We start from the raw sequence: 24,062 nt of genomic DNA, 5'->3' as shown, positions 1-24,062 counted from the left end.
TGAACATGCTTGAGAGGCCTGCTGCACAGCATTGTACCTAGAGTCACCGAGACAGTGCCGTGCAAGTAAAAGTTATAGAGGGTAGATCTCATGCTAGGTGTTCTTACCATAATAAAATAAAAATTTAAAACAAATTTCGGATTTTGAGAACACTGAATGCTAAAGGGAATTCAGCCCCCAAGATCTGCAACGCAGGGCACATTACAGGCGGCACTCCTTACCTGAGGGGTGGGGGGGTCATAAGGGGAACTAGGGGGACCAGAGACAAAAAATCAGGACAAGAACCCAAAGAAGTAAGGGGTGGCTTCTCCTCTGGCTCTCAGAAAGAACATGGATAGCATCCTGGCATCCTGCAAGTACAGCTTTTAAGGGTGTTTTGCTGTTACTCAAAAAGGCCCCTGTACTAGTTCGCCAGGGCCACCGAACAGAATACTACAAACATGGTGGTTTAAAATGATAGAAATCTAGTCTCAAAGCTCTGGAAGCCAAAAGTCTGAAATCAAGAGGTTAGCACAGCCATGCTCTCTCCCCAAAGGCTCCCGGGGACAGTCCTGCCTTTCTTCCTCCCAGCGTCTGGTGGTGGCTGGCCCTGCCCGATGGGCCCTGGCTCGTCGACGCATCACTGCAGTCTCCACCTCCACTCTCACGTGGCGTTCTTTCTGTGTCTCTTCGCATCATCTTCTGTGAATGTCCATTTCTGTGCCCAAACTTCCCTTTATAAGGACTTCAGTCTTCTTGGATTAGGCTCAGTGTGACTGATCCTAAGTGTGACTTGGTTATCTGTGTAAAGACTCTGTTTCCAAATAAGATCACATTCTGAAGTGCTAGGGGTTAGGGCTTCAACACATATATTTTTTTTTTAACATATCTTTTTTGGAGGACACAATTCAACCTATAAAAGCCCCTTTGGGGAAAAATCAGTTCCTTTTGTTTCAGACACTGCCCAGAAGTTTCTTGAAATTTTTCTGAAGGATTCTAGAGCCTTGAAATAATTTCTATAGCTTTGCAAAAAGAACACAGGGGACATTACTTATTTAATAGTAGCCTTCTAGTTTGCAATGAAAACTGACCTTATATGCCATCCAAAAAAATCAATATATTTCAAACACTGTATAGCTAATTAGCTACCAGAAACAGGAGGAAGAGAGAGATGGGAGTGACTTGTGCCTGACTGATGAACTGAGCAAGTTGCAGGCTTCAGACAGGTGTCCTGAGTGTTGCAAAAAGATGGCAGCAGATCATAAAGCAGAGAGCCATGGCTCTCAGGTGGGCCCTGATGTTTTTCTCAGTACCAGCTACTATTTATTCCAATGCCTGTGACTGAAGCGGCAGGTTAAGATTGAAGCAGCCCCAGTTGTCTCCATCATGGACAGAAATTAAAGGGCTAGGGAAGGTCACTGCTGTCCTCTAGACTACCTCTTCACGGTCTTGTTGGGATTACACTTGTCAACTTGAGATCTTGGCTTTGGAGCTGCCTGACAGCTGTTGGGAAGGTGGGAAGCTCTGAGAAACTTCTGCAGGGGCAGGGCCAAGGAGAGCGGCCACAGCACAGCAGGCTGCACTCAGCTCATGGGCAGAAACCTGCGCTTGTGCCTTTGAATTCTTTCTGCCAAAGAGGTTGGGCTGGAGGCCTGGCAAAGATACAGGCAGGCTGAGAAGTCACTGTGCCTGGCAGCGAGGCAGGAAGGAAGGAATCGCATTCTGGAATCTTGTTCAATCAGGCTGCTTCGATGCACTGTGATCTCGTTGTACGTGAGCAGTGGCCATTTGGCCTTTTGTGGCCCCCTCTTCCATCTTAGCCTTGGGGTGAATAAAAAGGCTTCATGCGAGGTCAGTGCTGGTAATGGACTCTTAGACTATAGTCCACTCCAACTTTTCCCAGTATACACAGAGCAAGAAGCCACAGACCTGACCTTGGACACACAGGACTGTCCTGGCATCAGCTTCTGTTGGAGTCACCAGCAAGCAAGTCCCTTCCTAAGAGAGCAGTCCCAGCAGTGAAAGCCCTACCCACAGTGGCCAATGGGTTGAGTAGTCCAATGTGGGCCTTGATGTGCATGGGTTGCCCTTCCTATTAGCTCTGGGAGGGTTTTTAGAATGACAAAGCAAACATCATCAGATACCCAAAGCCCCTGCATCTCCCATGCCCAGGCAGAAACCGTCTCTCCAAAAACGAAGACCCATGTGGTCTTTGCGCCTCACCCAGTGTAAGGGCAAATAGATTCAAAATAAGAGGCTTAATTCTCTCTGCTGAAAATAAGAGACACTCTCTTTTCTTAAAGCATTTATTTTAGAAAACTTAAGTTCTTTGTCTCTTTGAGATGTATGTCAATATTTTTAAAAGCTAAATAAGCCTCTTGCCAGGAATGTCTTTCTCAAGGACCTGGAAGCCATCTCTTTAAATGTCATCATCGAGGAAGATGGTGGCCCCCTACCTCTCAGTTTCTATGGGAGGGTTAGGACAATGGTCCCCAACCTTTTTGGCACCAGGGACCGGTGCTCCTATGAGAATCGAATGCCTGATGATCTGAGGTAGAGCCGAGGCTATGATGCTAGCACTGGGGAGTGGTTGCAAATACAGATGAAGCTTTGCTCACTGGCCCACCTCTCACCTCCTGCTGTGTGGCCTGGTTCCTGACAGGTCACGGACTTGGGGATGGGGACCCCTGGGTTAGATCAACTTCAGTGGCGCCTTGCTCTAAAACTACCTCCCATTTTAAAGATTTGAGGTTATTTTTCCTTTGGGTAAAGCTTATTAGCTAACACAGATCGTCACCCCAACAAATCTTGAATGAGCAATTGTGACCAATGCTGCCATCCAGTCCTTGTACCTGAGGACGAGGTAGCATTTCTCTTGAGAACACAGATGAAAAGGGTTGTACTCCTTGGCTCAATATAAGGCTGAGAGTTCTTTCTATCTTTGTAATTTCTTAGCGAATTGCCTATGATGCATATCACAATCTCATTTAAGGCTTATTCAATAATAAAACGCTCCTTTCTCTTCTACCTTTGTGGAGAGGTTTCTGGATTGGGAGAAGATTTCGATTTTAATTACATTTCCCCGACACCAGCAACTTGAATCATGAAATATCTTACTGTTAACAATGCTGCCTGTGACTCGCTGAACTCATAGAACGGAGGCTTGCCAGTGGCCATCTCAATGACAGTGCAGCCCAGGGACCAGATATCGGCTGGGGCACCATACCCGCGAGGTCCTCGATCAATAATCTCAGGTGCCATGTATTGCATAGTGCCTATTGGAAAAAAAGAAAAAAGATTGTAGGCATCCTCTTGCTTAAAAATTAAGTGGACCATTAGTAAACAAGTATGTGAACTTTAACTCTCATATGAATGACAGATGGGGTCTGCTCTCATATAGAAACGATGTGGCTGTATCTTTGACCAGAGACATGCAACATGCCTACCTTTAATACTAATCATGTTGAGAGAAGATTGCACAGCCCCGTGAAAGAGAAATGGGTCCAATTCAATAAGCACATATTAATGCATGCCAGATACAGACACCAAAATGTAAGAAACACAGTGCCTGACCTTTAGGAGCTGCCTAGAGGAGAAGACAGACATGATGATGGTGATGATGGTGGTAATGGTGGCGGCAGCAGTGGTGATGGCAAAATGTAGTAAGTGCTATAACAGAGGTATACACAGGGGGCTCCAAAAATATGGATGTGAAGTGCTTGATTCTGCCTGGTTCAGGGAAAGCTATGGCTAGGTCAGTTTGGGTCTCTCAGAAGTAAATGCCAAGAAAGGATTAGACATATGAGAGATTATTGGGGGAGGTGTATGAAGGATAAAAGGGGAGAGGGGCGGGATAGGTAGGGAGACCTGTCAGACTGCAGTGCAGATGGCACCTGGGGAAGGAAGAATTGGGTAGGAAGAGTCTCAGATGGCAGAGCAGCTCTGAGACAGCTTCAGCCAGGCCAGCGAGGGGTTCCTGACCAAAAGTAGCCCAATGGAAGAGTCTCACATTCACTCTAATACCCCCACCATCCTCAATCATTGGCTAGGAATAGTCGAGGTGAAGCATGACCTTGCCACGAACATGGTGTCAAATCCAAAGAGGCAGCAGCTGAGACTTCCAGTGAACCAGACTCATGCTACAAAGGCCGAAGAGGGAGACCAAAGGATGGGAAGATTCCAGGCAAGGGGAAGAGCTCCAGCAAAGGTCCATGGGTGGGAAGTACTGAGTGAATCCAGGGGCGATAAGCCATATCTGACAGGGGTGGGGGGGGGCAGTGGGAGGAAAGGGGAAGGAGGGCAGTGGCCAGGGTGCAGCCTATTGGCAAGCTGTGTGTTCAAAGGCTCTGGCTTTGGACTGTCTCCTGTGGGTCATGAGCCACCAAAGGTCGTCACAGGGAAGGTGGTGACCAGACATGGCACAGAGAGAAGAGGTTGTTGAAGGATTGCTGGAGATGCGGGAAAGATAATCAAAGACCCTAGGAAGTAAAATCTTTGGTTTTCCTTGAAACTAAGCATGAGGAAAGGGGAATGTGCTGACAAAGAGGTTTATACTAAATAACGAACTTGTGGATGACATTGGCCAACGTGTGAATAGAGAACACTGATGCCCAGAGAAATTCAAGTGCCTGTCTCAAGATCACACAACCAAAGCTGGTTTCCTGAGTCTTGATCGATGAAAACAAAGGGATCGTTGGTTAAAAAAAAAAGTTTGCAGATACCACCTGCTACTTCCTTCTCTTAATGATGCAATGTCTTATTAGCATTTTTCCTTCCTATGAGCCTTTGAAAGGCTCTAGGGAAATTGTGACCAATAGAATAGAATTTTCAGTAATGAAAATATTCTATTCTGTGCTGTTCATTACTGTGGCCACCTGCCACATAAGACTGTAAAGCCCTTGAAATGTGGCTGGTGAGAGAGCAGAAATGAATTTTAATTTAACATTTTAAAATTTTTATTTAATTCTTACTAAAGTTAAATATAAATCGGGTTGGATCAGTGAGTGCAACAGGGCAGCGGGGCAGAAATGACAGCTTTTTATTTTTTTTTTAAGACATTGTCTCTCAGTTCTGCTCTGTGACACTGGGTTTGGCACTCTGCAAACCACCTTTTTGCCACTACTCCCTGTTAGGCTCTGCTACTAGGGCAGTGCTAGGGAGTGAGAGAGCCTGGAAGGAAGGAGGCAGGAGAGGTGCCTCCCAGTTTGCTCGCCCTTCCTCTCCATCAGTTGGTTCCAGTGGCAGTGCTTGGCTCGTTTCTAGCTTTTGTGATCCCCTCCATACTTCCGGAACCACCTTCATCTTGCACCCCCAGAGCTACCTGCTCCAGCCTATAGGCACCCTCTCCTGAGAGGTTCAAATCCCACCCTCCCCTATGCTCTCCCAAGCCCTAGGGCTGCAGGGTGCTTTCTGAAACTTCAGTCTAAGAAAACAGTTTTTTCTATTAAATTCTCTCTGTAAAAATAGCCGGGTTGATTTCAATTTTCCTGCCTGGACCCTAACACAATCACTAAAAGCTAATTCTTAAAAGAGCAAGCGAATAAATTTAGTTATTCAACAGTAGGAAATAGTGCTAAACTGCACTGCAATGGTTTGTTGGCCCTGATCGAATAACTGTCCACCTTAGTACACTGTTTCGTAACTGGAAGAATTAGTCTGCTTAATGATAAATTGGGAGATTTTCCTAATATGGAACCATACTGAATACCACCTTTTCTAAAGGCAAGTTATTTATCGCTACATAAATTACCCCCAAACTTTAGTAATTTAAAAAACAGTTATCATCTCATAGTTTCTAAGTGTCAGAACCCAGGAACAGCTGGACTGGGTAAATGTGGCCCATAGTCTCTCATCAGACTGAAGCCAAGGTGTCAGCAGGGGCTGCAGTTATCTGAAAGCTCGACTGGGCTAGAGGACCCACATGCAAGCCCACTCACTCATGCAAGGGTTGGGAAGAGGCTTCAGTTCTTACCATGTGGGATCTTCCATACAGAGGCTCAAGACATTGCTTCCCCCAGAGCAAGTGATCCAAGAGAGAGCGAGCAAGAGGGAGGCCCCACCACCTTTTCTGACCTGGCCTCCAGGTCACATACCACCTTTATACCTTATTGGATTCATCAGATGCAAGTCACTAAGTCCAGCCCGCATTCAAGGGGAGGGAATCACACAGGTTGTGAATACCAGCATGTGGGGATCACTGGGAGCCATTATGGAGGCTGCTAGCCACAACATCTAACTTCTGATTAACACTTAATGGCCTATAAAGCATCTCCATGTAGCGCTGTCCATCTGACGCTCACGAATCTGTTAGGTCAGGTAAAGGACGCACTATATACTGTTATTTGTATTTCACATCTGTGGAAACTGAGGCTCAGAACAGCTAGGAGATTTCCTCAAGCTAGAACCCAGGTCTCCAAATTTGGATCTATACGCTGTGACACTGCTGATCTATGTCATGAATCCAGGAAAAGCAAAACTAAAGAAAAAGTTGCCTGAATAAGAGCAGCTGATGCAAAGATTTCTAAAGACATAATGTGACTTTTTCCAAATGACTGGAAGGTGTAGAGCAACAGTGGAAAACTAGATGCTCCATTTTATTTACCACTGCACTTAGAGAGAGAAACCATCCACTCATAGTAAACAGTCGACACAGAGAGATGGATCCACGCGACTACTTCAAATAGTCAAGGGACTGTCCCTGGGTGGTGTGCATGTTATGGGCTGCATCCAAGGTTGGCTTCTGTTGAGAAGACCAAGTTAAGATGCCATGAGGGGCATGTGAATAATACAGAGATGCTGGAAAATTTGCTTGCGTTAAAGATGGTTCTCTAAAGGGCTTCATTCCCTGTCTAAACCGCCCTTCTCCCAGCTGTGCTCACATACTGCTCACTGGATCAGCCACCGAGCCACAGCTCTCAGGTGCCGACACCCATGCACGGGTGCAGAGTTCAGAACAAGGTGACCAGAAGACCTGCGGGCTCTGACCCAGCCCCTTTGGGACATGAAATCCACTGGGGGCTCCTGGACAATCACCCAAGCAGGATTTTCAAATTACCAGCAAGGAAAATACATGGCATAGAATAATGATTTAGAAGTTTTGACTGACGTGCCAAAATCTGATCCAGATACCAAGGCGAGGGGTGAGAGAGAGACCCCCAGGTGCATACTTCTAAGGGGATCTCAGACAACTGGGCCCTCAGCCCAGGAATCTCCCAGCCAGATCAAGGGGTTCAAAGGGTTGAGAGAGACTGGAGGTGGGGGGAAGGGTGTTGAAAGCAACTACTTTAGAGAGCTATGCTGGGAGGTCTACCTTCTCTCATCAGGGAAGTTGGGGAAGGGCTGTCCCCAGAAGGGTGTGGACCCATGGTGACTCAAGCAACTCAACCTCCACTCAATATAATCACACTTGAAAAGAGGCTACACATGTTAGCATCTTCGATGGGCCCCATGAGATAGCATTAGAGCCCAAAGTTTCAAATTTTAGTATTAATGAAGTACAGAAATGAGAAGTAAGGTACAGCTTCTCATTGCCCTGCCTAAGGGATGGACCTGGTGGGAGGGGACTCCACTTCCTAATCCAAAGCCTTCATGGGCTCCTTGGGGGCCCACTCGGAGCTCCATATGCATGTGTCCCCTGCCGGTAAACTACACAGATGGCTGGTTTGCCACCCTGCCTCTGGTGCTGCCTGCCATTGGAGCAGCAGGGGGCAGGAGAGAGAAGTCTGCCCTTTCAATGAGGACCAGAGCATTGTTGAGTATGGGTGGCCTGAACTCTTTCAAGTAGTGCATTCAGACTGTTTGCTTCTCAAAGTGCCATTCAGACTTTCTCTTTGTTTTCTAAGGATGGCTGAAAAAGCCACGGGAAGGGACTGGTGCTCTGCATAGGATGTAAAGGGCAGTGGGAGACAAAATAAAATGGCTGTTATAATAACACCCTCTGAGTCCAACAGGTTCAACATGTTAGTTACACTCATAAATTTCAATTCTTTCAAAGGCTCCTGCCAGCTCTAATAACCTCTGACTTCTAAGTGCGAATTAGTACTTATTTAGTTAACAAACACTTCGGTCACACTTGCTGTAAGTCAGGTACTACTCAAAGCACTTTATCAATATTAACTCATTTAATCCTCATAAAAGCCCTATGAAGTAGGTACTATAAGCATCTGTTTTACTTATGAAGAAAATGACACACAGAAAGGTTAAGTAACATACCCAAGATCACACAGCTAGCAAGTGGTTGAGCCTGAATTTGAACCAAGGATGTTTATAGCCATAGACAAGAACAGAGTTCCAGTCTCGAGTTCCACAACTCTATCTACCCAAGTGGGATGAAAATAAGTGTCCGCACAAAGGTGTGTTATGTGAGTGTTCCAAGCCGTGTTATTCACAATAGCCAAAAAGTGAAAATAATCCCAATGACCAGTAACTGGTAAGAATGTGGTCTAGACATACAATGAAATGCTATTCAGCCAGAAAAGGAACCAAGTGCCAACAAAGGCTATAGCACGGGTGAACCTCAAGATGATTATATGTAGTGAAAGAAGCTCAATGCGAAGGACCACATGCTGTATCACTCTGTTTCTACGAAATCTCCAGAGCAGACAAATCCATGCAAACAGATCAGTGGTTCCTGGGGCTGGGTGGTAACAAGGACTGACTATAAGGTGGCATAGGGACCTTTTTGGGGTGATGGAAATGTTCAAAACCAAGCTTGTGGTGATGACTGCATAGCTTGGAAAATTTTCTAGAAACCACTGAATTGTGCACTTCAAACAGGTGCATTTTACGATTTTTAAGTTATACCTCGATAAAACTGTTAAAACAAAAGCAAAGGGAGCTGACCCTGGCCATAAAGGCCCTTCCTCCTGTTCTAGCCAGTTCACAGCATGTGAAAACCCTTCCGAGGAACAGTGATGGAGCAGTGAGGGGAGCACGTTAGGCCAAGAAGTTGCCCAAAGCCTCTAGATTTCCTTCCAGGTTCTAAAAGCCTCTGCGCAGCTTTGTGGAAAGGCCCACCTCACCCACCTGCACCCAACCAGAGTGCTGCACCAACCAGCTGAGATTTCTTTACAGGACTGCTCTGTTTTGCAAAGGGTAATTATATGCAGGGGAATTTCCTACCCAATATGAGACCCCATATTTATTATTCCCCAAACACCCCTGCATTATTTTGCAATGCAAAATTCATGCCTCCTCAAACCAATTACTTGGGAAATGTGATATGTGATAATGAATTATACATGTGTTTTCTTTGTGAATTTTTTTTCTCTTTGGGGATGCTAATTATGAGACAAATTGTTGGGGGGTTTATGTCTTGAAATAATTCCTTGTCATATAAGAGATCCTCTTGCTACACAGTGCCAAGCTAACTGGTGGCTTCCAAAGAGGAAAATGTAAGTCATTTTCAATTAAGGTAGTAAAAAAATGTGCCACTCATACATACATATATACATACTCATATATACCTGCTGATATATGTATATTTATTTCAGAAACAATGAATGCAAATTCAATACACTCTCTGGCAGATTCTGGTGGAGCTCTTGGTATAATATTTTTCCATTTTGAGGTACATGTACCACCCCTGGTTTACAACTTGAAAAGTCATTTCTGATGCATAAAAGTTCCCTTTACATAGGGAATGTCTCTCTACTGTGGGTGTCCAGTGGCCGACATACAATTCCCTTGTTGAAGAAAAGTCTTTCAAAGCTGAGACATTATTCACCCAAACTAAGGCCAAATCTGTCCACTCACTGTACAGCTTGATGCTACAGGGACAGAGAATAGTCATTTGGCTTTTATAGCTTATTTTGAAGTTATAACATTACAAGTGCTGTTTCATAATTCTCTCAAGCAAGATCTTTGTGATTCTTATACCTTAAGAGATCATAACCTTTATTTATTCAAAATCGGTACTTCTTTCCAAGGATAAAAGTTTTTGCTATAGTTGCTTTTAAACTGGAATTTGAAGTTGGGGACAATACACCATCCACTTTCATTATCAACTGCCCACACTGCACTTAGGCACTCAGTAACTAACTCTTGAAGGATTGTAGCTTGCAGAGCAAGCATAACTCCTAGATGGCCACCTCATAGAAAGCTCTGTTCTGCTTACCAGTAAAAGTCTCTGCACGTGGATTCACTGCTGCAAAACGTTTAGAGGTTCCAAAATCGGTGATTTTCACCACTCCACTATAGGTATTCACCAGAACATTATCACCCTTAAGAAAAGGAAGAACATTAAATGCTTAAAGATGGATTTCGACAAACGAACATGACACAGATTTGGACCTTAAGAAACAGTCACAAGTCTATAGGAAGACCAGACGGCACTTTGGGGATTCCCATGCTCAATCCTTTCTCTTCTGTGGGCTGGTGAGCTTCCAGACACTGCCAGCAGCTCATGTGATCTGAGATATACAAATGAGGCCTCTTTCGCTCAGACAAGCAAGTACCTTTAGGTCTTTGTGCACAACCCGGTTTTCATGGAGATACTTAAGGCCTTCCAGCATCTGCTTGGTGTAAAACTTGATAGCAGGCTCCTTCATTGGCCCCCACTTAGATTGCAAAAGAGCAGAAAGGCTTCCTGGAAACAGACGCAGCAGAAAACTCATCAGAGTGATGAAGATTCAATTCTAAGAGTTCAGGGAAATAAAATCAGGTGATGCTTCTAACCTAATGTAAGCAATCACACCAGCATTACTGTATCTGGGCTAAATACGACATCTTCATTTTCTCTCTGTTGCCTGTTTCCCAGATGTGTGAGCAGCACAGTGAAGGGACTGTAGGTGAAACAGCATATCAGCTTAACCAGAGGTGGAGGGTGAACTGGAACCCCTTGTGACCCTGGAAATTCAGCGGGGCCACCCTAGGGTTTAGCTCTGTTCAGCTGCACAAAGTCAGGAGGAGACCACAGCAATGCTCTCTGACTCTAGGTGAGGGGGCCCAACGCTTCAGACCTGGCACAAGTGTCTTAGCATTTAGCGTAGGTCAAAGCCACGTTTCATACCATGGTGAGATCAGAGGTGGATAGGACCAGAGTGAGGGGCTCTTCGGGGTGACAACGGACTAGGACTGGAAGAGATTGGGTCTCTCCATTCTCATTGTGAAATGCCCTCAATGCTAGGCCACAGGGACAGGGCTGTCTTAATAATCCTTTAATTATACTAATAAACATTGAAACTTTAGGCCAAATTAAACCTCCATTCACTGCATTCCGATGTTTCAGAGGTCTTTGTGCAGGCCCTCGGGCATCAGCCAGTCTTGGCTTTCCCTACTAACACAGTGCTGTGGGACTTTCTATGCCTCAGTTTCCCCATCTGTAAAAAGAGATGCACATGTTCCTCTCTAATTCTATTGTCATTCTTAAACCTCATGCTTGGAATAGCAATTAACGTGAACAGAAACTAACATATTTCCTGCTAGACTGTGAGCAACGTGAGAGAAGAAAAAACCACTTTATTTCTCCTTAATGTAACCCTCAAAATCTAGTCCATTGTCTGGCTCTTAATATATATATAGTTAGGCTCCTAATATAATAGTAAGCTCTTAATAATTGTTGGTTGAATGAATAGATTTATAACTGAAGTTTTTATATTTGTATTCAGATCATAATTATCATTATAATTTATTTTTTTTTAAATGAGCACTTACTGAGTTCTTGCTCTCTGCCAGGTACTGTTTCAATTGCTTTACATACATTTTCTCATTTAATCCATCGAACAACCCACTAAGATAAGGTCACTATTACTCCAATAACTATTACTATTCCACTTATCACAGTAATTATTACTCTAATTTTATAATTCATTTATTTAGAAGACTGAGGACACAGAGAAGTAAAGAGTTTGCCTCAACCTAGAGAATATCATGCTAAGTGAAATAAGTCAAAGATCAATACCATATGATTTCACATATAAGTGGAATCTAAAAAGAACAAAACAGAAACACACTCATAGATAACAGAGAACAATCTGATAGTTGCCAGGTGGGAAGGAGTGTAAGGGGATGGTTGACAAAGGTGAAAGGATTAAGATGTGCAAACTGCCAGTTATAAAAACAGTCACGGGGATGTGATGTATAGAATAGGGAATAGAGTCAATAATATTGTAATAACTATGTATGCTGTCAGGTGGGTACTAGACTAATTGGGGTGATCACTTCATAAACTGTATAAATGTCAATTCACCATGTTATACATCTGAAACTAATATAGTATCATATGTCAACAGTAATTGAAAAATAAAAAAAAATATTTTAAAAAAGAATTTGCCTGAGGTTACACGACTTGCAGATGGGAAGGACCAATTCTAACTAGACAATAGCTCCAGACTCAAGGAACTCTTATCCTTGCACCATACTGCTTGCATTTGGGGATTTTGTGGATAAAGTACTGGTGTTTGATTTCACTGTCGACACATTATTCTGCGATGTCATTTTAATAAACATCAGTCACCTCTTCTCTGGGCCACCTTTAAACTCCTAGGCTGTGAAGGCCTCAGGGCCGGAGACTATGCTTTATTCATCTGTCTCCAGCGCTCAGCCCAGCTCAATGAATATTTGAGACTGAATTAACAAACCAGAAACAGACTGTTCATGTGACATTGGAAAGTCTGCATCCAATTCCTCTGAGAAACAAATGCTTTCCAACATCTAAAAGGTCTGTAATTTTTAAGATGGCAAGATGAATAATGATGCACATATTATATTTCCACCAGTGATTTGCAGACTGTGAGACCAGAAGACCAGGGACTACTCACCCCCAGGGACTTGTTCCATGAATATCTTGACAAAGCCGTTCTGAGAAACAGAGCCCAGGTACTGAACAATATTGCAGTGCTTGAGGTACTTACGCAGGGCTATCTCCTCATGCAGAGGCTGGGAGTACCTAGTAGGAAAAACAAAGCCAGTGTCACCTGCCAAATCGCTGGGGCTCAGGGTCCACAACACACCTCACTAATACCTGCCCTGCTGGGGCCAAAGTGTGTCAAGTTTCTCAGGCACCCAGTGGAGTGTCTGGTGTGTGGTAGGTACACAATGAATGGCTGCTGTTGCTACTACTGCTGTTGTTAGGGCCTGAACTCTCCAACCATCCTTTGCCTCTTTCACTAATCCACATGAAAGGTGGTGTTCTACAAGGTTCTGTCCTCAGTTGCCTTTGAGTCTCATTCCACATTCACACCACACTACAGCAACAGCCACTTAATGGACCTCCAAGCCCCGCCTCTGGCCTTTTTAATCTATTCTCCCCTGGCCACTACATTCTCTCTTTCTAAACCACACACCTCATCACATCACTTCCCTTCACAAAGTCCACACAAAGTCCACATTGCTTAACATGGCGCACAAGGACCTTCAAACTCAGGTCAAACTAATCTTTTAAAATTTCTGCCTCATCTCAAAAGCCCCTACTGCCTCAATCCTACATTCAAGTAACAACAATTTGTTCTCTGAACAGTGTTTAATAGCTCTGTTTGTCCCTCAGCATAGAATGCTATGGCCTGCTTTTCTGCCAGACAAACTCCTACTCATCCCTCAAAGAACAAAGAAGATTTATTTTCTCAAACTTGCCACAACTCACCCAGGGAAAGTAATTCATTCCTCTCCTATGTTCTACAGAGCGTACCCCTGCATTATGGCACTTGTCACTCTGGCTCCCAAGCAAGGTCTCTGCATTCCCCACCAAACAGGAAGCATCCTGGGATAAGGATGCTTATCCTAGTCACCTTTCAGTCCCCAGAGCCAGCCCAGAATCTGGCACAGAGAAGGTGCCCAGTATCATAAGTTTCCTGTAAATTTAGGGAATGGGACAAAACAGTCTCTAAGGTCCCTTCTAAAATCTCAGGAACAACTATTGGCAATGGAAAGCTGAAACAACTACTGCAACCAATTGAAGGTGGCACCTGTCAGCAATTCCCCTCAGAAAACAATGTATCTATCTATCATGAGAGTCAGAGAATACTGAACAAGGAATTCAAGAGACTGAATGCTAGTCTTACTTCTTCATGTCCTTAGTGAAGTTGTTTAATCTTCCTCAGCCTTGGAAGAAGTTGGATGAGTTCATTTCGGGTGTTGACTTATAATTCAAATATCATAACATGCAATCTTATTAAAAATGAACAGATGAACGAACAAGTGAATGAACGAATGAATGGTGAAGTGTCTTATAGCTGCTAGAAATTATGTGTAACCCATCCCTAATAATTCACTGCCACCTGGATAGAATTTGCATTTAGCCATCAGTGTCCAGCACTGAAGGCAACCCTGCAGATGTGGTCTGACCACACCTGTGGAGCATGCAACTATTATTTCTTATGCTTCGGCCATGACTGTGTATGTAGCTCCTCTACAAAAACACTTGACAGTCAACACTACAGCGTTCTTGTTTAGAATTATTTGGGGTATAAATTTTAAAAGGAATAAACATTTAGACTCTAAAAATGTTGAAGAAATAAGTTAGTAGTACTGGTGGTTAAAAAAAAAGTAGCCCAAAATCTATGGGTGAGGGTATAAAAAAGGTCTGTATTGCAAAAAGCTCGATTTCTTTTTAACACATCTGATTTTCTGTAATGATACATCTGAATAAATAATAGTTATTTAAAATTGGTGCAGTGTGAATTACAGTACCGCGTCGCATTTTTTAAATATTTGCAAACAACTGTCTACATAAAAATGTAAAACTTTAGACCTGGTTGATGGATAAAAATAAAACTAGTTTTCTTTTAAAATATGACTGCTATCCACATGCCTCTAAATGAAATGGTTCCATTTCCTCTATTTATAATATGCAGATAACAAAAGCAAATCCCCCTTATCACAAGAGAATTACAAATTGTTTGATGGCATACGCTTTCATTCTTCCTTAAATCCTCTGCACCGTTAGTGGTGGGCGCAGGATTTAGGAATGGAGGTGGCAAATGAGGAAGGTAGAAGGCCCTCCCCGACTTGCCTGCTATCTTTTTCTGGGATTTCTTTGATGGCTATTTGCACTTGATTACTCAGATCTCTTCCAGCATACACAACCCCAAACGTGCCTTTCCCCAGCACAACTCGAGTGCCATCTTCATCATAGTCATACTCGTACTAAAGAAGGAAAAATAACAAGATAAAAAAGCATACAACTTGTGGAGAAGCTTCATAAAAGCCCAAACGCTATCCTGCCATTTAAAAAAATTTATAAATAACATTATTTGAGTACCAGGCAGGTCACTTTGCTTAGGTTATATACTTCTCATTAAATAACCACTTTAAAGGGGTAGAATTCTCAGTTACTCATAAATTCACATGATTTTATGAAATGGATTTTAAGAAATTTACAAATATGGCTCATGTATAATGCAGCTGGCTCATCTTTTGGACATTTCTCCCCACTTTAATGTTGTAATTTAAAAACGCTTCTTAGCATATCAACTTCCCAAAATAGGTGTCTTCCTGCATGATACCTTATCAATTTGTCACAAAACAAACTTCTACAGCCCAGAAAAGAATTGAAGGTCAATGAAATTAAAACTGTCTTAATACAAAGTATTAAGCTTTGCTGCTCCCCAACACCTTTTAGATGTATAGATCTAGCATTACACATACTGTAAAAATGTGACCTACAATTAGGATTGCTATTTTGCTCCCCAAAACTTATTATCAAAAGTTGGTGCACATCTGCATTCTCGCTGATTTTTCTCAAAGATTAAAACAAACAGAACTCTAGGCTGAGCAATACTTCTTTAAAGAAGAGACAGCAACAGATTCTGTCCTTTTCTATACTCCACAGTGCCAACTTACAAAAGCACACAGAACAACGTGTGTGCATGAGTATGCGTGTTTGTGTCACTTCCAAATCAACTTCTAGGAGTGTTCATAATGATTAAGATTACTAATGGGTCCCCATCACTATCTGACTTAACCAGACATCAGCCTGCTCCATAAAAGGCTTCTACTCATAACTTTCTCTGCCTTCATATCTGTTATCTTCAAAGTACATCACTCAGTTTGTTTCTACAATAAACTTTGGTTCTAAGCTACAAATTAAAGTACCTGACTCAATTATTAAAATGAACCTCTTTGATATTTTCCTGAAAGAAGCCTCAAGGAATTAATTTTAGTCAAACTTTATAGTAAAATTTCATTAATCATTAGGAGAATCTGAATTAATGGCAAATCTGAATAGTTGCACAAGATTTAACTATATGTGTAATGGGGGACTACAACAGTGCTGTTCAAAAGAGCTTATAATGATCCTTTTTTAAAAATGAATTTAAAATTGTTATATTTAATATATCATATGTAAGCAGATATAATATTGTATGCCAACTGTAATTGAAAAATTAAAAAATTATTAAAATAAAATATAAAGAATTTTCACACAAAAAATGGGACATTTTCTTTATGCACCGAAGATACAATAAATTTTTCCATGTTGTAGGTCTTCTATGACTCACCTCTAAGGCCTCCCCTTCAGCATTTACTTCCAGCTCCACTGTACTGCCCATTGCAACGGTTATCATCTCTTTGACCAAAGTGCAAAACCTAGGATAGCAAATGTTACAAAAATGCTAATCATGATCACTTTTGTTCTCTATCCTTACTTTAGCCTTCTTACATTAAACTGTGATTAAATATAAACCAAGCTTTCACAAGTTCATGAAAGCATTAAATTGAGAAAGATAAAGATTGTAAAACTTGTTCTAGATAAAGGGGACTATACAGATATGACAACTAAATGCAACATGTGATCTTGGATTGGATCATGGACCAGAGAAAAAATCTTTTGTTTTGCTGTAAACAACATTAGGGGAATAATAAGTAAAATTTGGATAAGGTTTCTAGATTACAGTACCACATCAATCTTGATTTTCTGATTAGATAACTGTACTGTGATTACATAAGTGAATCGCCTTGTTTTTAGGAAATACCTTATTTTTAGGAAGTATTTAGAGGTGATGGAGCATAATGTCTACAACTTACCCTTAAATAGTTCAGAAAAAATAACCCTATGCAAATAGAGAGAATGTAAAGCAAATGTGGTAAAAGGGTTAACACTGGGGAATTCTGGGTGAAAAATATAGGAAAATTCTTTGTACTGTTTTCTAAACTTTCTTATAGGTCTGAATACTTTCCGAAATAAAAAGTTAAAAAAATTGTAATTGGTAAAAGGATTTGAGTAGATATTTCTCCAAGGAAGATATATAAATGGTCAATAAGCTCACGAAAAGATACTCAGTATCATTAGTCATTAGATAAATGAAAATCAATCCCACAATGAGATTCCACCTAACATCCACTAGGATGGCTATAATCAAATGAACAGACAATAACAAGTATTGCAAGGATGTGAAGAAATTAGAACCCTCACATACATTGCTGATGGGAATGTAAAATGGGAAAACAGTCTGGCAGTTCCTCAGAAGATTAAACGGAGTTATCGTAAGTATAAACATATGGCCACAAAAAACATGCATGAAAATGTTCATTGCAGCATTATTCATAATAGCCAAAAAGTGGAAATAACCTAAATGCCTTTAACTGATGAGGAGATAAATTAAATGTGGTCTATCCACACAATGGGATACTATGCAGCCACAGAAAGGAATGAACTACTGATACATGCTACAACATGGATGAACTTGAAAACTTTATAAGTAGAAGAAGCCAGTCGCAAAAGACCACATGCTATATGATTTGATTTACACGAACTGGCAAGAATAGGCAAATCCATAGACACAGAAAGATTATTGATTTTGTAGGGCTGGGATTGGGGGGGTTAGGTCAAGGGAAAAGGGGAGTGACTGTTAACAGATACTGGGTTTCTTTGCGGGGTGACGAAAATATTCTAAAACCAGACGATGGTGATGGTTGCAAAACTGTAAATATACTTAAAAAAAGATTAAATTGCAAACTTTAAATAAGCAAATTTCATGGTATATGAATCATATCTCAATAAAACTATAAAAGTAATTGTCCATATTAAAATTTCAGGAAAGCTAATATAGCAAATAAATTTTTCACAACAAAGAGTCCTTTAAAAGGACTTCAAAATTAGATTGTAAATACTTGAATCAGTTATAACTCACCTATGACAGTGGTCTTTGGTGGGAAAGCAGATTTGAAAGTCATCAGAATTATCATGGACAAAAAGAAAACAACACCGTTCATCTAACTTGAATATGCTGTAAAATTTCAAAACATAAGAATGATTATATGTAAGTTATGACATTAATTTTAAAATCTGAGAAAAATCTAGTAACAGATTTTCTTCCATTTTACAAATTTGAAAGATTCACTGTTTTAACAAATATCCCCAAAATTTGACTTCTATTTCTCTATGAAATTTAAATAGCAGGAACATTTATCTTGCTTATGTTTGAGTTTGTATTCATCAGCTGACTTTAATTTGTATCAAGAACTTACCACATATTCAGTGCTAAGCAAAGCATACGGAGCAGCAGAAAAAGGAATAAAATATGGTCTCTGTCCCCAAGAGTTTATAATTTAACAAAAAATACAGGACAGGTAATAGTGAAATAATTTATTATGGTAACGAAGGAAGTTCTAGACTTGAAAAATAGCAGGACACAGTATTTGTGGCCACAAAGGGAAGTATAAATAAACATGGCATCTTAAGTCAAAGAAAGGCCTTTAAATATTATCTGGTCCATTCCCACCTGGTCTGGATCTAACTTTTACAGCTCCTAAAACAGGCAATATTCAGCTTGCGTGAACATATCTAGTGAGAATTCAACATACCCCATCTGCTGATGGATTTCACTGCTTCAAAGTTCTTTATCTGTACTAAGTCAAAGCCTACACAATGGCCCTCAGTTTATCAAGTGACACTATGGAAAAGGCTAGATTCTCTTCTATGATTAGCTCTTCAAACAAATGAAGCCACTTTCTCTTGTCCTTTCTAAGTCATCTCTTCCTGAGATCCACAGCTCCTTTGACCATTCTTCATATGTTATGGATTACATCACAAATACTGAGCTTAAACAGCAATAGTACAGGGTGATTCAAAAAGAATTAAAAGTAGGTTATACACGAGTAAGTTTTGAAAACCAGTCTGTAAAGAAACTACCACAGTTGGTTGGACAGCACATGCTCTTCATGTCACATTGGTCCCAGGGTCTGATTCACCCCAGGCCCTTTGCACATCCCTGTTGATAGCTAAAATGGCAACAAGAGGTATCTCTATAAGAAGGTACAAAAAGTTCCTGACTACATGTTCTCATACAACTGAGTTACTGCGTAATACATTTAAAATGTTCAACACTTTTTGAATTATATTTTCTGAGCAGTATTATTCAAGTACATTACTGTCCTTAAATTATTTCCCTCCTTTTAAAGTGATGTAAACATTATCCCATTTAAACACTGATGTGTCTAGGACAGGATCATACTGTGTCTGGTAGTAAGGGGATTCATTCAGTGGCCTGTGGACTCAGAATCAGAGATAGGACACAGGGCTGTAGTAGAAGCTCTTAATTTGATGGAAACTATGAAGAAACTGAGACCTAGAGAAGTTGAGTGACTTTCCCAAGGTCAAATAGCAAAAGGGGGATTAGAACTTTTTTCTACTTTAGGGCCATTCCCATCTTTGGATGTGTTGGCAGGGTGAGACTGAGTGTAGCCACACGGTTCAGGCCCAAATGGTTACCACTCCTGACCCAAAGAGAAAGTGCCACACCTCTCCTTGGAACACACCACTCGACTCTCTTGCTAATAACTATGGCTTTGGCTCCATTACTCTGCCCAGGAAACCCCAGCCAAGTGTCATTACCAAGTAACTCCCAGTTTCAGTTTTGGGGTTCCTGAGTATTTGAATATCATTGGATCAAAGAAGAAACACTTTCTCTTTCTATGTATATAACTTCATTTTTTAAAAAAGTTTGAGACAAGAGTTTGGTCTGCTGCATACAGAAAGAAAAAAAAACTATTCTGTTATAGCAAGCTAAGAAGCCCTTACTAGCAACACATTAGAAACAAGCTCAGGCAAGGAGACAAAAGAGAAAATAGTCCATTTTGGGTTCTGTTAAAAATTGGAACATCACATATTATAAATAAGTGGAAACATTCAAGTAATAAAACATTATCGCCATCATTTGTATTAAAACAATAATTATATTTTCCTTATGTTCTTACCTTAGTCCCCTAATGGAAGAGGCTGTAAAATTCCATTCATGGATTTGTTTCTGCAGGTATCAAAGACAAAAGTCAATAACTTGATTTCTTTCATGCAAAGAATCATTTTTGGTTTCAATCTATGGCCAATCACTTCTACTATTTAACTTTCGATAGAGATTTAGGGGTTAAAACAACAACATATTTTGCATAATTTTGAACACCAGAAACATTTTCTAATGTAGTATAAAAGTTCATTCGTATCTCTAATCCAGTTTAGAGCAAATGATCTAATTTTGAAATAGAAACAATAAGCACACATAAGTACATAGAGAGTGGCCCTTCATCTTCTGTCAACATATCGGGAAAAAACTCTAAAATAAGGGTGGGAACAGCCCACCTAAGTTGAGTGACCAGCAAAAATGCTTGGAGAAGAATGTGTCAGACACCAAATAAGTGTTCACCAATCTTTATTTTTTTTTCTCCTTGGGATATGTTTCCCAGCCTCCCTCACAGCTAGGTAGGCCGTATGATGGCATTCTAACCAATGGGATGGAAGCAGGAGTGATGTGCGTCACCTGCAGGCCTGGTTCATAAAACCCTCCACAGCAGCGCTCTATATTCTCTTTCCCCATGCATTACAAAAAGGAATGGGGATACTGCCAACCTGGATGGGACATGAGGCAGATAATTTGGGGGCTATATGTTTTAGCGGCTAGACTACCATGACTAATACAAAGACTAACTGGGATTTCAATCTGTACAAGATGCAATTCTTAAAAATAATTCTGTCCTCTCCCACTACCGCCATTCCCTACCCTTAAACTTTGCACAAAACTAAGCTTCAGAAGGAATGTATGAAATCCCAGTTTCAGAAGAGCTGTAGGCTACAATACCAATACATCACAACAATAGATAATTTTAAATAAGAAAACACATTTGGTTAGCCTGAGGAATGTCATAAATGATGAGCTAAGCGCCGCTCCCCACCTCACCCCAGAGATGTACAAGAGCCAAATTACCGAGCATATGGCTCAGAACAACCAGGAGTAGTCAGGTGACAAGTTTCCTGCCATTCTGGAGCCATGACGACAGAAGCCATGACGACAGGAATAACTGGGAGGATGAGTCCAAATGGGAAAATATCCATTCTTACATATTGATTAAGCACCTACTATGAGCCAGGCCAGGTACCAGCACTGAGGACATAACGGAGAATGACAAAGTCCCTGCCTTCATGGGGCTTACATTCAAGTGAGGGGAGATGGGCAATAAATTAAATAGTAAATTAATAGTGTGGTGAAAAGCGCTACAAAGAAAAATAGAGCAAGGAAGGCTATTAATGTGGAGCAGGAGGTCATGATGTTAATCTAGATACTCAGGGAAGGCCTCTCTGATGATTGAGCAGAAAAAGTAGGGGTAAAGGAATGAGCCAAGAAGATAGCTGGGGGAATAGTACCAGGCAGTGGAAACAGCAAATGCAAAGGCCCTGAGGCAGCATTGTGCTTGGCATGTTTGGGAACCAGCAAGGAGGGGTGTGAGTGGAGTGAGGGGAGGAGTGGGAGAGAAGGTTGGAGAACTCATGAGGGAGATCGTGCAGGGCCCTGGTGGCCATCATCAGGACTTCAGCTTCTACTCTATCTGGGATGGGAAGCCACTGAGGGCTGTGAAAAATGAAAGTGTACAAAAACACGAAAGCCATTGTATCAGACTCAACCATGTGGAAAGACTGAGCCTATTTCAGAGGAGAAGTATGTTCAAAGTCACTGAAAGAGGGTAGTAGTAGAGAGCAGGAGTCTGCCTTCGGATTCAGGTACAGAACTATGAACTAGGGCAGATTCAAAAGAGTCTTGTCCAACCCACATAGCCTACAAAAGGCTGCACTGTATGTAGAAAGCTCAGTAACATGAGTTTTCAAAGTATTCCCAGATGGTAGGTTTACTCTAGAGTAGCTTTAGGGAATTTCTCGATTTGAAAGGAAGATTTACTAGTTAAGAAGTGAACGACATGAACCTCCCCTCTTTCTCTTTATGTTATAATCAACGGGCATTTGGGGTGAGGGCACCTGCTTTGCAGGTTCTACAGATATAAAAATATAGAAGTCATGCATAGGCTGGCAATGCTGCTGGGGAGAAATTTTTGAAAACTGATACACAAGCCACAGAACGTATTTTGTACATGATACAGGCAATCAGGCATCCTATATATATTCAGTGGAAAGACTGAGAGGGTGGTCAGAGATGCCTTTGCAAAAGTTAGGACTTGGGTAATAGGAAGAAGGAATTCCAGGGAGGAAGAAGGATGAGAACAAAAGCAGAATGTGCCCTGTAGGGCCAGCTCCAGGCAGTCAGGAGACTGAGAGTGGGAGAAGCATGGCGGGCGGGAGGGAGGAGCAGGATTATATAAGGGCTTGACAACTGGTAAAAAGAGTTTGGGCTTTATTTGGAAAGCCACAGGATCCAGTAACCATTGGGGAAATCTCAAGGGGGCCAGTACAAATGTTTTTTAAATTATTATTAAAGTTTTTCATTGAAGTATAACATACATTTAGAAATGGAAATGGACACAGTGATCACCTCAATACATTTCCACAAAATGAATATCTACTGTAACTAGCATCTAAATCGAGAAATAGCACATGAGCAGCAGCCCAAAAGCTTCCCTCATAATCTCCACCCCAGTCACTCCTTTCCACCCAAGGCAACCACTATTCTGACTTCTTCCGTCACAGAGACTTTTGCCTGTACTGGAATATTACATAAATGAAATTGTAAAGTCCGTGCTCTCTGGTATCTGCAAGTGGAGTTTTTGTGAACTCTGGTAGGGAAGGCAGGACTGGACTCACTGTTTCTCATTTGGTGTCCTGGTGGGTCAACTGGCACAGAGTACTCAATTAGGAAAGCTGGGACTGTTTTCCTCCTGTTCTGAGCCTTCTGTTAGGCAGTACCCTAATCTTTTCTGAGAGGGGACATTTTACCTTTTCTAAATCATGATGAGGAAATAGGTTCAAGATTGTAGCTTTCCACATCACTGACAGAAGCCCCTAGTAAACGTGCATTGGAAGCAGAGCCAGGGTAGGCTACAGAGAAATGGGCCAGGAAGCTGGAGGTAGCGGTGTATACCCCAGGATCCCCTGGAAGCCGACTCAGCTTCTGCTCTCCTACCCCACACTACAGACTTTTGGGGAGGAATCTTGGGTGTCTTTGATGATTTTGTTAAGAGCACAGACTTTTTATGTAAGTTTATCCTGTTTCTGACATAAGTATAAAAAGTATCAAAAAAGAGCTTTCCAAAACCAGCAGCCCTATCTGTGTGGACAGCATTGGTGGCCACCACATGCCTGTTGGTGACTTTGGGGCTCATGAAAAGCTGAAGGAGAAATGTTGCGTTTGCACCTGCTCTGTGTAGCCTCCTTGCACTAATGTGCTGGTGCAGCTTGCACCAGGCTGGAAAGACCCGTTCTGCACATCTCTTCCTAACCTCATACTTGGTGACCCAATGGAGCTTGCTTGAAACTGGCCATGGTGAGAGATTTTATACTACAGAAATCAGCAAACATGACAAATCAGCCCTCTGCTCCTGTGTCCCCTGGAGAGTTAGTTGTTAAACATTTACCAGCATAAGTTTCTGAACCTTTGGCTAATAAACCAAAACTTAATCTCATCTTATAGTGATGTTGCATGTAGTGGGTGGGGGAGGGGAGAGGGAGAGGAGAGAGAGAGAGAGAGAGAATGGTGTGTGAATGAATGAGTGTGAGAGTGTGTGTGTTGGTTCTCCCACCATCTATAGCCACCAGGGAAAAATGCAATTTTGTGTAGAGAAATGTCATCTTACTCCAGGCAAATATGCTTGCTTTCACAATCTGCAGAATTTCAAAACTGTAAATGAAGGCAAAAGCAAAGGCTTCATCTCAGAGAAAAAAAGCAATTTATATTTCTCTCAGACATTTGCTCTGACAACTATAAGTACTTGTG

At 41.6% G+C, this 24,062-nt stretch overlaps 1 protein-coding gene across 2 annotated transcripts in view; it reads right to left on the bottom strand.

Annotated features, from left to right (window-relative positions):
* MAP3K15 (mitogen-activated protein kinase kinase kinase 15) overlaps positions 1 to 24,062 on the bottom strand; it is an 86,275-nt gene that overhangs the window by 9,520 nt on the left and 52,693 nt on the right. For both annotated transcript variants that reach the window (XM_039852230.1, XM_039852231.1), the window contains exons 12-19: positions 20,110 to 20,159; positions 18,045 to 18,140; positions 16,413 to 16,500; positions 14,927 to 15,060; positions 12,738 to 12,865; positions 10,434 to 10,564; positions 10,094 to 10,199; positions 3,097 to 3,254 (exon numbers count right to left, since the gene is read on the bottom strand). In XM_039852230.1, the coding sequence (XP_039708164.1) occupies positions 3,097 to 3,254; positions 10,094 to 10,199; positions 10,434 to 10,564; positions 12,738 to 12,865; positions 14,927 to 15,060; positions 16,413 to 16,500; positions 18,045 to 18,140; positions 20,110 to 20,159 (891 nt within the window). The remainder of the gene's footprint in view (positions 1 to 3,096; positions 3,255 to 10,093; positions 10,200 to 10,433; positions 10,565 to 12,737; positions 12,866 to 14,926; positions 15,061 to 16,412; positions 16,501 to 18,044; positions 18,141 to 20,109; positions 20,160 to 24,062) is intronic.

The sequence above is a fragment of the Pteropus medius genome, unplaced genomic scaffold, assembly GCF_902729225.1.
Source record: "Pteropus medius unplaced genomic scaffold, Ma_sr-lr_union100, whole genome shotgun sequence".
Lineage (NCBI taxonomy): Eukaryota > Metazoa > Chordata > Mammalia > Chiroptera > Pteropodidae > Pteropus > Pteropus medius.
The sequence above is the reverse complement of the archived record's forward strand: the minus strand, read 5'-3'. Positions and strand labels throughout refer to the sequence as shown.